The sequence below is a fragment of the Pteropus medius genome, unplaced genomic scaffold, assembly GCF_902729225.1.
Source record: "Pteropus medius unplaced genomic scaffold, Ma_sr-lr_union100, whole genome shotgun sequence".
NCBI classification, from domain to species: Eukaryota; Metazoa; Chordata; class Mammalia; order Chiroptera; family Pteropodidae; genus Pteropus; species Pteropus medius.
This window is the reverse complement of record NW_024344240.1, coordinates 25,675,414-25,690,610: the sequence shown is the minus strand read 5'-3', so window position 1 is coordinate 25,690,610 and position 15,197 is coordinate 25,675,414. Positions and strand designations below refer to the sequence as shown.

The 15,197-nt window shown below is 44.4% G+C and overlaps 1 protein-coding gene across 5 annotated transcripts in view; it reads right to left on the bottom strand.

Annotated features, from left to right (window-relative positions):
- SLC25A18 (solute carrier family 25 member 18) overlaps positions 1-15,197 on the bottom strand; it is an 18,046-nt gene extending 2,849 nt beyond the window's left edge. Inside the window, exons 1-9 of one of the 5 annotated variants that reach the window (XM_039869238.1) lie at positions 14,831-15,132; positions 14,292-14,494; positions 6,943-7,075; positions 5,615-5,737; positions 5,388-5,443; positions 4,311-4,401; positions 3,053-3,171; positions 1,053-1,224; positions 139-293 (exon numbers count right to left, since the gene is read on the bottom strand). In XM_039869238.1, the coding sequence (XP_039725172.1) occupies positions 139-293; positions 1,053-1,224; positions 3,053-3,171; positions 4,311-4,401; positions 5,388-5,443; positions 5,615-5,737; positions 6,943-6,962 (736 nt within the window). In that variant the 5' untranslated portion in view covers positions 6,963-7,075; positions 14,292-14,494; positions 14,831-15,132. Of the gene's footprint in view, positions 1-138; positions 294-1,052; positions 1,225-3,052; positions 3,172-4,310; positions 4,402-5,387; positions 5,444-5,614; positions 5,738-6,942; positions 7,076-14,291; positions 14,495-14,830 lie in introns of all 5 variants that reach the window. The other 4 variants (XM_039869239.1, XM_039869240.1, XM_039869237.1 and 1 more) reach the window with 4 other exon arrangements.

Genomic DNA, 15,197 nt, shown 5'->3' with positions numbered 1-15,197 from the left:
GTTTCTGAGTTCTCAAGTTGGGGCTGTTTCCTCTATCCTAAAAGTGCAAAATTACTATTCATCCTATAACGACTATACAGGTGCCTAATTTGTAAAGCAAGTCAACACTTGAAACCCGTACATCTCCAATGCACTTACCATCCAGGGGTGTTACTGTGACAGCAGCTATGGAACCTGCAGCACAGCCTGACAAAAAGGAATGAGCAAAGGAAGCCTTCCCAGTAAGCTCGTTGAACCCAAGGCTGTTAAGGTTGGCAAACAGTGGGAAGTAGATGATGGAGAAGGGAATATCTCTGCAGAAGAAGAAGAAACACCGAGCTACGTGCTACTCTGGGGCTTCTACCCAAGGTCATACAGTCAGCCCATGAACTAGAGGGCCCACCAGATGCATCAGAGACAAGCCTAAAATTCTATATTCCTGCCTTAGCGCCCCATGATAATGCAGGGTGACAGACGGCATAAGCAGTAAGATCAATTTGCTTTCTCCTACCCTTCCAGCTCATTCTGTCCTCCCAGCACCTGCAGCTTAATGAGCCAGATGCAAATTCAAAGACTGTTGACGTGTTCTATAAAAGTGGGTAGGCAGGCTAAGGGAAGAGTTAATAAGTAGAGTAAGTGGCTGGTGAAGAGCTAGCTATAAGCTAAGTGTTGAGAGGGTGAGATGGACAGGAAGGCGAAGTTCATTCATCTATTGCCCAAGTGGTAGAAAATTGTCCAGGGCCTTAGACACTTCTACTTTAAGCATTTTGGCCAAGTAGCAAAGTAAAATGGGGAGTATATCCACTCATTTACTTACAGATGATCCACAGTCCTTTGTACACAGGGCATTTTACCTGCGTTTGGGCCATAGAACGCCCAATACTCATGAGCTTGGCCACTGAAGAAGGCCTAAAACTAATCTTCCAGGTACCCTGCCCAATTCTGAGAAAAATCAGAAACAGTTTGAGTATTCTAGGAAGAACAGGCAAGTTGAGAAAGCAGTCTCTCTGGCCCTCTGTTCCCACTCCCTTTTCATTGGTGCCCTTCTGTGTCCCAAGTTCAGGAAGCCTCACCTGAGGAGAGTGGCACCAAGGCCCTTATAGAGACCAGGCAGGCCCTGAGTGTGAAGCAGCTCCCAGGCAATGAGGGTGGCAGATGGGCGCTTGTGTGTGGAAGCCTCGCAAGCCGAGCCAATAGCGTAGGACCTGGAGGAGGAAGGTATTGAGGCCGAACCCTGATGGACTGCTGAAAGGGAAAGAACAGACCCCATCACAACCCAGGCCTCACTAGACACTGCAAAAACACTCGCAAGAGTATGATTCCCAGTTCCTATCTCTGGGATAACTCAGACAAGGTGGACACTCCTACTAGAATTCTGAGGATTGTCCTAATTTTAGAACATTTATTTTTGACTCCAAGAAAACCTTTATAAGATCTATATTGTCTAACGAGCTGTCCCCACTGCATAGGATGGTTCCCCAGGGCACAGCCATTCCCTGCCTGGCTCTCTTTCTCATAGGAAGCTATAGTAGTGACCCTACTCCCCAGTTCCTTATCATCTTGTGAAAACTGATGTGTCTTCCATTTATGAACCGTCTCTGAACCTATTTCATAGTTCCATCCTATTAGCACTTTGGGACATAGGAATCCCATATATCTTGTCTCTGATGTGTAAAGCAGCAAATTATTTTTGTTAAGAACTATCTGCTTCAGACCTATGGAGCCTCCTTTCTCTAGTATTCCAAGATTAGGTGAACATGCACTTTTTACCCTTCACTGTTTTACGGAATTTGATTCTTGAGATGTCAGCCCATTTTAGTTGAATAATTCAGAGCTCATAATATGAGCTCATTAATAAATAGAATAGATTTTTTTCCCCTGAGCATATTAAATACAAGCATGTCAAATGTGGATGAGTCCTGTTAATGACCACAAAATTCAATGCACTGAAATTGTGTGAAAATCAATTTTCTTAATTGAGAAAATTGATTTGAGAAGTGTTTGAGAAGCTTTGCCTAGATTATAAGTTCCTGCTGAAAGGAAGCTATTTCATGTTCCAATTTCGTTTGTTATCTAGCAGGGCAGCATTTCATACTAAGAAGCTTTTCTTACGGTAGTAATCTAGGCTTTGTGGGCTTCAAGCGATTAGCTTTAATCAATGAATGTTACTCTCCCCGTGTCTTCTTTAGATGCACATAATTCACCCATATCCTAACTTTCACTTTTTAAATGTTTTACGAATAGTAAAACTCACCCAGGTTGAAAAACAAAATGTTACAGAGCTTTTTACTCTTTGCAGATCAAAACAGTGCAGACTTTCCAGTGCCTGAACGTCATTCTTTCTGCAGTTTTATTTGCTTCAGGCTAATCTGATCCAACTGAGAAATCTTACGCGTACTTGGTCTGAGGAGGGGTGAGGGCACCCACATTTACTGAGGACCTCACCAAATGGTGTGCTATATTAGGCACACCACACATTGGCTTATTAAATTCAGATATTGTGAGTTAGCCCCGAGGAGAAGCCTTCTGTCCCACCCCCCCAGGGCTGGCCTCCTTCTACTAGACAGCCTTCACTCTTAGCATATGCTTTGGAACCTACACCACTCTGTATTTTTGAGAGGGTCAGGAATAAGCAAAGTGCCAAACTTCTCTTCCAGAGAAAACCAGAGAAGTAAGAATGGTTCTCTTCTCCATTTTTATGCCTTTCCACTAAAGCCCAGCTTCTGCAGAATAATATAGCAGAATAAAGCTTCTATAGACTGAAGTGTTCATGAGCAGGTGATTGACATTTCTTAAGATCTTTAAGAAATCAAGCCTAAACGTCAAGACAATATGATAGAGGTGTAAGGGTGAGTATTCTCTGTCCCTCCTGGATCAAGATTCTCATTTCTGCTATTTGTTCTAGAGCTGGAAGTGTTGGAATCTAGAATGATAATCATAAAATAAAGACATGTGCTGGCTGGTCTTGAAAGTTGATGGGGTCACACAGTCTGGCAAATGAGTATAGATTTGGGGAAATCTATTTTGATCACAGTCCTTTATTGATTCCATGTGAAGTTGGGATAGGCCTCACCCAAACGCCCAGCATCCTGCAGCTGAATCTTGAGCATTTCCATGGGACAGGTAACTACCACCTGGCACATTCCAGCTCCACATCCAGCTATCATCTCCATCTTCAGATTCTGCTGCTTCCTGTGGGAACAGGAGTCAGGATGATCCTTCAGTCACAGGCCAGCCCTGTTGTCCCACCTTGTCCCATCTACTCTTCCTTAGTAGTTGGGACTTTCCAGGCATGGTATTTAGCCTCATTCCCATTGTCTGCTACTCACCCAGCTCAGTAAATAATTACCTTGCCCTCAGGCTCTCCAAGATGTGACAGTAAATTTAAAACGGGCTGCCAGGAAGGTAGCACATGCATAGAAGTTGAAACTAGTACACTGAAACCACTCATTGCAGGAATTTGTTCCTGATCCCTTAAGTAATATCATTAAGGAAGTGGGATGCACAGAGAGAACTAGAAAGTAAATGCTGGCAAGGGTATGGAGAGAAGGGAATCCTCATGCACTATTGGTGGGAATATAGTATGGAGGGTCCTTCAAAAAATTAAAACTACAACTATCCTATGATCCAGCAATTTCACTTCTGAGTATTTATCCGAAGGAAATGAAATCACTATATTGAACAGATATCTGCCCCTCTATGTTCATTGTAGCATTATTTACAATAGCAAAGACTTGAAAACAAAATAAAAAAGATCAAGTTTGTGGTTATAGGGTAGGGGGAAAGGAGTTGTGTAAAGGTGATCAAAGGTACAAACTTCCAGTTACACGATAATAAGTCCTGGGGATGTGATGTGCAGCATGGTGACTACAGTTAATACTGTACTGTATATTTGAAAGTCACTAAAGTTCTCATCACAAGGAAAAGAAATTTTTTGTAACTCTGAGAGGATGGTTGTTAACATTGTAATCATTTCACAATATATGTGTGTCAAGTCATGCTGTGTACCTTAAACTTATACAATGTTGTATGTCAATTATATCTCAAAACTGAAAAAAATTCATCAGCTAGTTGATGAATATATATGTATGTATATATATTCTGTCAGTCTGTCTGTCTGTCTAGAACTTCCAAATTACACCAGCTCATTTTCTCCCTTCACTTTTTGTCTGCCAAAACACATACTAACCCTCAGCCATTTGTGTGCACATATTCATATACATGCGGACAGGTAAACTGAGGCAGAGTTACAGTCCTCTCCCTGTCACCTTCCAAAAAAAAGTAGATATATAGTAAAAGATTTCCGTACCCCACCCAGCACCTGGCCATACCCATCTTCCATGAGCAGCTGCCGGAAGAAGTCATTGGCTGCCAGCTTGATGGCCTTTTCTGGAGTGACCAAAGCGAGGTTCACTGCAGCCCCTGGAAGTAAACAATGAAGATAAGTTAAAGGCCATCTCAGATGTAACAATGCCCTGAGTCTACTACTCACATAGACAACCTACTCTCAGCCCAGGCAGGTAAGTTTCTTGGAGTAAATGGAGTCTTGGGGTTGGGGGGTCAAGGAGAGTTTTTCTGCCTATTTTATTGAAACAAATTTTCTTTTATCTCCCTACTTCAACTCTCCTCCCACCACATTTTCCTTTTTATGTATGTGTTGCCTTTGTGGGCTCAGTAGTGCAGTTATTAGGAAGTTATTTTCGTCCTTGCTAGCGCTATCCATCTCGGATGATAAATGAACAGTTCCCCAAATTAAACCCCAATAATAAGACCCTGGGGGACAGGGATTGGTTTCAGTTACCCTGTACTGTGCTAGCTCAGGCCCTCTGGCAGCTCTGTTTTTACTTTATTTCTAGGATACTAGCATACCATCTTCTTCTCAAACTCAGCTTTGTATCAGTTTCCCAAGGCATAATCATGGTCGTACCACCCTGGATGGGGACACTGCTGGAGACGGGGATAGCAAGAGCTGTGTCAGGGAAGAGCCACCAAGTAATCCCCTTCCAGGAGCTCAAAACACTTTGCATTCTCTGTCCCTGTCAGCTTCTCCCTCTTCTGTTATTGGTGGCTGGGTCCCCTGACAGTCCTGAGACAGGAGGAGAGGCTTCCAATATTGCATAGTGAGGTACTGGTGATGCCAGGATGGAGCCCAGGACTCTTGAGCTCCTCAGTGTGTTCATCAATGCCCCACCCCTAACCTCACCATAACTACGTATCTATCAAAGAACTAGAGGACTGTGAAAAGCAATGCGGTAGCACAGGCCCCTCCCAGGAGTTCCCTGGGCAGAAAGAACACCAATCTTCAGTGTCCTATAAACTTCCACAGTTCGACACCCTTGTGCCACACCACATCCTCTGTCCTCACTTGTCCCAAGCCAGGCCACCCCCGGGACACCTGGAAAGCCCACCTCGGTACATGCCCAGAAAGCCCTCCACCTTCACCGTCTTCATCAGGCAATCTATCCTAAAAGCGAAAGCCAGAAAAGGAAATCAGTGGTGAACAGGAGGCCGCTCCACAGCCCCTTTCCCCCACACCCTAATCTACACACTCCCTTAAGAAATTGGAAGGAATGAGGCCCCATGTCCCTCCTCTGGGAGCCCCGTCTCCCTACTCACTCCCCTCGCCAATACCTACATTCCCTTGTAGATATCTTTTCCATGCTGGTTCTGAAGTCGAGTCTTGGCCAAGTCGATGGGGAACACACAGGTCACCCCCACGAGCCCTGCCACACCTCCATTGATGAGTTTTGCTGTGACACTAGACCATGGGAAGGAGGAAGGCACAGAATGAAGGAGGGAGGCTGGCTGCAGAGAGCTGCACACAGTGAGGACTGGATAGGGAAATGTAGAGAAAAGGGCAGGAGGGCAGGAATGGAGTAGAGCAAGGGTAGGAATGGCAGCTCTGAGGACTTCAGCCCCACAGGTGTCCAGAGACTCCTCTCTTTAGCCTCCTACCAACCCCAGCAGCCCCTCTGGCTGACCCGGTGTGCCTCCCTCCCCAGGTCCAACGCCAGAGACAGGTTAGGGGCCAGGAGCCATGAGGGCCCGGCAACTTCCTTCAGGGGCACTGCCCTCACCAGAGCTGAAGCTTTTTGCCCTAACCCTAGCAGGAAACGCTCATGAAAGCTAGGATGCTGAAAGTGTTTCTGAGAAGGAGGCCAGAGTGCCAGTTATGTCCTCTGGGGCCCCACCGGGGTGCAGAATGCTCTTAGCTGGGCTTTAGAGCATTCCCTTCAGAGCTTCCACTGAAGACCTGTTTTCTGTCTTGTCCCCACTCTTGGAGACTCATGTGGATAAATTTTCAAACACGCTGAAATTTTATTTCGGACTTAAGGTCAGTCAGAATCCTGGCTATGCTGTTAGTTAAGCAAGTTACCTCACTTCTCTGATCCTTTGTTTTCCTCTCTGTAAAATTAAGTTAATGCATTTGGTAAATGACAGCTATTATTAATAATAAGAGAACATACTTTTCTGACAATGAGGGTTTTAATCAGCACAAGATAACCAGGGTTAAACTATTGAGATTATCTGATTCTGGCCAAAAGTAGTCTCACTTTATATGTGGGCCCCCTCATCCAGGAGAAGTTTTTAAAGTCTGGAAATAGAAAATAAAGCTTCTTCAGACTCGTTGGAACCTGGTAAAATTTTCTTATTTTTCTAGCCAGAGGCAGACTGTGAGCAAAATATTTGGAGGTAGATTAGCTGGAAGCGGTAAGAGTAGATAATAAACTTAAATTTTACAATCTGAGGAGATGCAGTCCAATTATAAATTATAAATACACATATGTGTGTATAAAAAATATACATATTTTTTGTGTACAGGAAAACGGGTCTCTCTCGCTATTCTCCAGGACTCAGCTTATACTTCAGGAACCTGGAAGAGCAGCTGAGGATGTGTCATTACACAGCAACTCTTCCCCTAGACCTGGCCCAGAGATGAGGGCTGTCTCAGCCAGAGTTTACCTCAAATCCTGTTTAGACATTCTGCAGGGGGCCGAGGACTCTGGTGGGTCCCAGGACACAAGGCTGTTTGTTTGCTGCTCAGAAGACCGGCTGAAGCAGAAGTGGTGTTCGTATCTTTGGCTCTAGCCAGCAACTGCCGAATGGATAAAGTGCAGGTGTCGGTGGAGAGTGGCCCGAGCCACCTTCACAGCAAGTCACAAACTCCTTGGGCTACGGTTTCCTCCTCTATAAAGCAGTCAGAACGACCCTCACTTCATGGTGTGAGAACCATGTCTGTGATGGGACAGAACATTATTCATGTATTAACACTGCCAACTTGATCTGTGATCTTCCCTCCCTAGACCTTTGGGACTTTCGGAATTGAGATTAGAAGGAAGAGGATAAGCGAGAAGGAAAATGGGCCAAACTAAGGCCTGGGCTAAGGCGTTCTGAGGCATTTTGGAGAGAGGCCTGGGAGCAGACATGAGGGAAGCGGATGGGATCCCCAAAAAGGGATTTTAAGGAGCTGCCGTGGACTCGGAATCCCTCACGATGTCCAAGAACTAACAGTAAAACACTTGAGATGTTCTGAAGCTACTCTTTTGGCTTTTAAAATGTGTTTTCTTAAACTTCCTGTGATCCTGTAGAAAGACTGGGCTGCATTAAGTCTCTGGATTTATTCATAACTGATGCATACGGAAAGCACCAGGGATAGTGTCAGAAAGTCAAAGCTACGATAACAATAGTTGTTACAGCTTCTGAGGAGGGTTCCCAGTTTAACCCCAGAGAGGCAGGGGCAAGAAAAGTTCTGATGCTCCAGTGGAGGCTGGAGTGAGCTCTGGGGTGGGGTGGGGGGGGGTGTCTCTTCTCTACAGACTCCCTTCAAGTCGCTCTAGTGTTCCCTCTTTTTCCATGCTCCTTGTCGTTCCCTGGGGCTGCCAGCAATTCTTTGCTGTCTCCAGGTATTTTGTTTTGGGGAAGAAAAGAGAGATCAGACTTTTCCTGGTATATATTGATTCACTCAGAAAAAATTTCTTGAGTACCAGGCAATGACTATTGCAGGTCTAGGGATATATCAGTGCACAAAAGATGAACATTGTAGTTCTCGGGGACAATAAATGAAATAAGTAAATCCTAAGGATACCAGATACTGATAAATACTCCAGAGAAAAACATTCAGAAGGGAAAGAAGATAGGAAGTGTCAGTGGGGGTGGAGGTGATGGTGACTTCACCAAGAAAGGATCCATCGAGGTGACTTGAGGATCCAAAAGAAGTAAGGGAGTGAGCCATGCAGGTGTCTAGGGGAAAAGCATTCAAAGCAGAGCAGAGGAGCTGAGAGCAGCAAGACTAGGAAACTAGAGGAACAGCAAGGTGACCAGTGAAGAGTGAACATGGGATGAGCAGTGAAGACAAAGTCATAGAGATAATGGGGTGGAGGCCTGACCAGGTATGGCTCATAAGGCCTTTGCCTCTTATCCTGAATAAAAAGAGACATATTGGGGTAGTTTTCAGCATAGAAGTGACATGCTCTTGACAGGACCATTTGGCTGCTGTGTTAATAGCAGACAGCAGAAGGTCAAAGGTAAAAGCAGAAAGACCATAACTATGGGAGGTGAACACGCAATGTAAATATATATATGCCTTACAGTTAAAATGTTTGGCTGAAACTTACTGGATTTCGTTAACCAATGTCACCATTAAAAAAAAAAAAATCCTGTAAAATTTACATAGTTTTTAATGAGAAAAATTTGAGAAAGTTTGAATTCATCTGTAAATTTTTAAATTATTAAGAACTCTTTGATTTAAAGCTACCTAACTAAAGCTATTATAGTATGAAAATCATATAGAAGGGATCTCTGCACTCAAAACAAAAATTCTGTTTGTAGGATATTGGGAAGTTAGAAATCCCCTGAGCAAAAACATCAGAGACGTTTTTGACTAATAAAGGAGTAACAGACAATAAAAAAATTTTTTTAAAAAAGGCAGAAAGACCAGTTAAATTATTGTAGTGATCTAGGCAAGAGATGATGGTTGCCTGTCGTGGGTATGGTAGGGGTTGGTGGTGAGAAGTGGTTTAATAATGGATATAAGTTGAAGGGAAGACAAACAGGATTTCCTGATGGTCCAGCTGTGAGAGAGAGGAGTAGTTAAGAGAACACCAAAGTTTTTGGTGAGAACTTGAAAAATGGGCTTGTAACATGGTGTTTGGCCCTAGAATATGTAAAACTTGGATCTGTTGGAAAAACAGGAAGCTGGTCTGAAGAGAAAGAAAAGTGAAGCAAGCATATCTGTAGGAGAAATAAAAGAGGAAATATTCCTAATGTTTAAATTCCTGCTTCACTGAATACCAGTCACATTCCTGTCCTTGGATTCTGTCCTGTCAATAAATTAGGTTGTTATTGATTAACTTGCTAGACTTGGTTTCTGATACTCCCAACCAGAAGAGTCTTAACTATCAGAAAATTAGCAAACAGAGTGAGAATTTGCAAATTGCAGACCCCAAAATATACGACTGGCTGAGAGAAAGTAGGGCAAAGGCTGGATGAACCCCTAGACTGGGTGGGGAAGCTGGCAGGTCTTGTGCAATATCATCTGTCATCTCTTGAGACACCAACCATTCGCCTCCAAAAGGTGGAGTTTAGTGGCAAAATGTCAAGAAATTTAAGTGCGTTGGCTATTCTTTGAGACATTTAATAAGTTGTTATGAAAGAAAGACACACTGTAATTCCAGATAACTGCCTTAAAAGTTGATAGGAAACAACAGGACATGTAGGAAACCCGTTCTGTCCATAGATTCAAATAATTGAGAATCTTACAGCCATATTCCCTGCTTTTTCTACAACTGAATTCCTATTTTATAAATTGTGGTTCACTGGCTATTGGAATAGGGGTATTTAAGGGAAGCCAGAGAAATTAGGAATATCTCGATCCCAAGGCCACTCCCTAGCACCTCCACTAGACAGATGTGCATTTGCTGGTGGGGTGTGTGCGTACATCTCAGAGCCTCGGCCTCACCACCCCGAGACCGTGCCAAGCCGCTGTTAAGTAGTCCCAGGCTTGGCAGTTCTCTTTAACAGATTTAGTATTCAAAGACTATGACTTGACAAGGTTTCTGGAATAGGTAAATGTATTAGTACAGAGTCAACAAAGAGGAAACTGACAGTCAGCCAGCCAAGGTTTTAAAGGAGTCGTATCACCACGAAAATCCAAAACTTGGCAACAGGGCCTATATTTGCTCAGTCCCTAAGGCAGGCCACTGAACCAAGTGTTAGTCATTCTACAAATATTTTTTGAGTGCCTACTGTGTGCCAGTTGCAGTTCTAGGTGGCAGGGAGATAGCTGAAAACAAAAACAAGCTCCTTGCCTTCATGAATTTAAATTCTTTGGTTCCAACACTGACAGGAATAGGCTTCTAAAGTGACAGCCTGCTCTCCCACCGGGTATTCCTTTACACTGTTCTCTGAAAACAAGGGAAATTCTTCCAGCAAGCAGACCATATTGCCTGACCAAGGAGCTCACTACACTGCCCCAAATTTAGTAAACAAAGGACACTCATTAAATTATCTAGTCTTATCACTTAGGGTATGCTTCATGCTCTAGACTATTGGCCAAGAGATAATATTTTCCCTACTTTCTTTTCTAAATGGAATTTGGGAAAAAGTATTTTGTGAGTACTGGGGTAGTAAAACTAAGTTCTGGGAAGCAGAATTACAAGGAGCTACATCTGGAACTCTTTGGGACCAAAGGGGAGAAGGACTGGATATATGTGAAAAAACAATCTTGACAAGGATAACAGAGAGTCTGTGTCATTGCTTCTGGATACAGTATCTGGTCATGACATTTAGTTGCCTCACACTGGGAAGACAGACAAGTGCATTTACATTTTTACGGGTGGTAACTGAACCATATTAGGAGGCAGAAATTTGGAAATAGTGTTTGCACGTCCTCAGGCATGAAAAAGTGGAATGGAGTGGACAACTGTTGTATCTCTTCATTACCCCATTTCCAGGATTCCCTCTTTCCCTTTCAACATTGCATCTGGTTGCAGTGGGAACTGCCATATTCCTAAAAGGTGACGCTGTTCCCTGGGTAATGTTGATTGTCTGAGTATGGGTGCCTGACTTAAGGTAGGTTATGCAATCTCCATCACAGGAATTTTAAAAGTGAAAAATTGTGTAGCTTCTTTTGAGTTTTTTTTTTTCTATAATATATAAAATGTGGGCCCCAATAAGCAGTCCTGTTTACTGTCATGTGATCTGGGAAACAGAGAGATGATTTTTAGAGCGATGAAGAAAGCAGAACCACAAAGATAAAGATGGACAAGTGAGAGTTCTGGTGGTATTTAAAACCCTGATTACAGTACCAAAGGTACTAAAGGGATATTCCACTATTCTAATAAACTGACTTACTGTCTTAAGTAAGTTAGTTTTGGTAACCAGAGTCCTTAAGTTTTATACAAAAAATTAAAAAAAAACTTCACATTTCATTTAATAGTAATTGAGCTGCTTAGACAATGAGGGTTCATAAATGTGAGAGATCAGTATAGGCTGGTTTGCAGAAGGAGCTAGAAGTGACCTTAAGAAATAAGGGAGTCTATGGCCATGCTACTCTGAACAAGCCTGATCCTGCCTAATCTGGGAAGCTAAGCAGGGTCAGCCGTAGTTAGTACTTGGATAGGAGATCACCTAGGAAGACCAGGTGCTGTAGGTGTACAAAATAAAAAAATAACGGATTGTAAGCTGCTGACAAGGTCCTTGCAACCTGTGAGGTCAACCAAGGGTTGCCTCGCCTAAAAAAAAAAAAAAAGGTAATAAAAAACATAAAAAATAAAAAAAGGGAAAGTTTATAAGAGAAAGGAGTGTGCAGCCTGGATGTGAGCACTGTGTGAGCACAGGTGGGGCCAAACAAAGGTTCGGGGGGCACAGTATGCCCCCTTGTTTACTCAGTAGGAGAACTGAGGAAAAGAAGCTGCAGAGGCCTGGAGAAGGCCAGTGTGGACCTTGGGATTGTCAGGTATGGTACGTGTCTCCCAGCACCCAAATTAAGTAACTTTTTACAAATTTTGTCTTGTAGACAGTAACAAAACACTGAATCCTTTTAAGGGGAAAACTACCACGTTGAATGTGGTATGAAGACAATAATTCTGGAAGAATAGGTTGAGAAAAGGAAATTTCGGGTGAGAGGCCAGTTAGGGGGCCATTATCGTAAAGCAATGAAGGGGAGAAGAAAGGATTAGGTTAGGAGAGAGAGTGCAGAGTAAAAGGCTTGGCTGGGAGAGAACTTTTTTAAAAATAAAGGGCCTGGACTTGGTAACTGAGCAGGGCTGAAGGAGAAGGAAGAATTGGGGAACTGTTGGAGGTCTGAAACCTGAGGGGCTGAGGAATGAGAAAGGCAAGTTAAGGGGAGGAAGCTGCCTGCAAGGAGGGAGGGAACATTCCCGGGCACTTCCGGAAGTCATACCTGGCTTGGCAGGCAGAATATGTCAACTGTGGACACCATTCTGCTAGTGTGTGGTCTGGGGCTGGTCCCTCAATCCACAGGTGCCCAGTTTCCGAGAGTGCTGCTGCTGCTGGTGGGTGGGTGTGTGTGCGCGTGTGTGTGTGTACACAAAGGGTTGCTTGCCCCTCCCCCCACTACTGAGGCTCTATTTCGCAAACAAGGAGCTGGCTAAGAACAGTCCTAGACAGTTAGAAGCAGACAGGTCCTGGTGGGGCTGGGAGGAAGCCTGTGTGTCGGGGCCCAGCTATCTTACCCTCAGTCTCCTCACACTGAGGGCAGCATTCCAGGGGCTGCTCAGGTTCCTGGACCCAGATGGGCCCACTCCCCTAATACCAACACTACTCTGTGACTCACCCTGTCTGCTTCCCTAGGAGATAGCTAGTTAACAGATAGATTTAAATTTGTTCTATTTCTTAAAGTACTTAGAGTAATAGAAAAAACTTAGAAAACCCAGAAAGCACAAAAAACTGTAAAGTAATTCTTAATGCGTTGTTTCTCAGGACCATATTTTGAACAAGCTGTGCAGAAACAAATTTAGAGAAATGATTCTTAGTGATCCTCTACAGGGACCAGAGCAGGCCAGGGTTTTGTGAGCTGCTCAGATTACACCACTTTTCATTCTCTCCGTATTAAAACATTCTATTCCCTTGAATTCTGTGACTCCTCGAGTTCTCTCCAGTGGCTCCTCTGCCTCCTGTGACTGGGGCCCTTGGTCACTGGTGCCCACAGAATCCTGCTGATGGGCCTTGACTCCCTCCCCTCCACACACCAATCTGGAACAAGCCCGCCTTCTTCTGGGCTTTGGTTATTGTCTGCTCGGTCATGATTCTCAGGTCTGTCCAGCTCAGACTCTCTGCCCTGAGCCCCACACCATCATCTTAACTGTCTTCTGCTCATTCCCACCTTAGTGGCCCAGCCACACGCAACATGTCCAACATTTCTCCTATTGCTACTTGCACCCACTCCTCCAGATCTGCTGCATCTCCTGGCTCCCTAGCTCTTAAACGGCATCCAGGCCAAATCTGTGCACCATCCTTAACTCGCCCTTTCCCTGTTCTGAACCCAATTAATCAGTCATGTTCTGGCAGCTCTCTCTTCTTAACGTTGGTGCTGCTCAGGGGTGTATGGCTCAGTGCCAGTCTGTGACGATTTCAGAAATTGAGAATAAGTGTTCAGAAAATTTTATGGCAACTGGAGTAACATTATGTTTTAGACTCTATTAATGAAAATGTGGACTTATATTTTTAAAAAATGTTTTCCTAGTAATCCACTTTAATAGTATTTTACAAAACCATTGGTCCATAATGGACTGGGAGAAAAAAACAGGGCCTTCATCTTGGGTGGAAAAACTCTCTCCTAAGTCTCTCATGGCCACTAGCCACTGCTGTCACAGGGGCCTCATCCACTGCCCAGGGCACCTGCCAGCCTCCTAACTCTGCTCCCTGCTTTTAGCCTGGCTCTCCTCAAATCTGTTCTCTATAACAAGGCCAAGTGAGTAAAAGGGCACGTTTCCAGCCTGCCATTTAAGCACTTTCCTGCCTAAAGAGCTTTGCAACTTTCCCCCACTTTTAGGATAGTTTCCCAACTCCTCTCCCTGACCTGGCCCCTTTCCTACTGGCTGCATCTCCCAAATCACTCTACCCTTCTCCTTACCAGCCACTCTGAACTTTCATTTCCAGGAATATGGCACAGTCTCTTGCATCTGAGACCTGTACATACTGTCCCCTTGCCTAGAATACTCCTCATTTCTACCCGATGAATTACAAATTGTTCTTTGGGATCTAGCTTCCATAAGCCCTTCCCAAGTCCCTCAAATCCTGGCTAGGAGCCTCTCCTGTGATTCCATTTAACACCTAGATTTAGCACTTACCACATTTGTATTACAAGTTTGTTTATTGGCCTGCATCTCCATCAAAATGATAAATCACTTGAGAGGAGAGTCTCAGTGCTGTATCCTGGAGCCTGGTGCAGAGGCATTCCATACAGATGCTTGAATGAATGGATGAACCATGAGGGTGGCCGGTGCCTTCAACTTTGCAGTCAGTCTTATCATGACAGTCTTCCACTCTTCAGCTGCCATTATTTCTTCACGTGATGAGGAGCCGCTCCGGGAAGAGGACCATAGCCTCATCCCGCCCCCCCCAGCAACTAGCAGGGCAAGGAGAGCACTCCTGGGACGAGCCCTTTATAGCAGCAGTGCCAAGGAAATAACCTGCTTCCTGACTTAGGCGCTGCAAAGGTACCCATCGTTAGGCAGCGGCTGCTTCCTCTTGCTTACCCCTCCTCCCACTTGGTGTAGCAAAGGAGAGAGGAGGCTCTTTCCCATTGGTTTCTCTGACCTCTCCCCAACTATCTGCTAGAAGGTCTTCTCCTACCAACTGTAAGCTTGATACCAACAGACACACTTACCTGCTTTCAGTAAGAAATGTTTGCCTTTTCTGGATGCCAAGATATAGGCTGGATTACGGCTGATAGGCAAGAAGGTTTGATTTACAGTTCTTGTTTGGTCAGTGGCCTCTCTCTTCACACCCACAGCAGGCCTTTCACCCTCAAACAGGTTGGGTTTGAATGGAACCCCAAAGAGACCCAGGCCAGCCCTTCCACCCCAGGTGGCAGCAGGTGGCTGTTGACTAAGCTGCTAGTATGACTGGGACAAAAATTCAGGCTAGGAAAAGATTTGCTTAAGGCAGTATTGGTGGGGGAAGGGTGTAATGGGAGACTCATCACCCACTGAGACCTGGAGGTCAGGGAGGAGGACAAACAACAGAAAATCAAT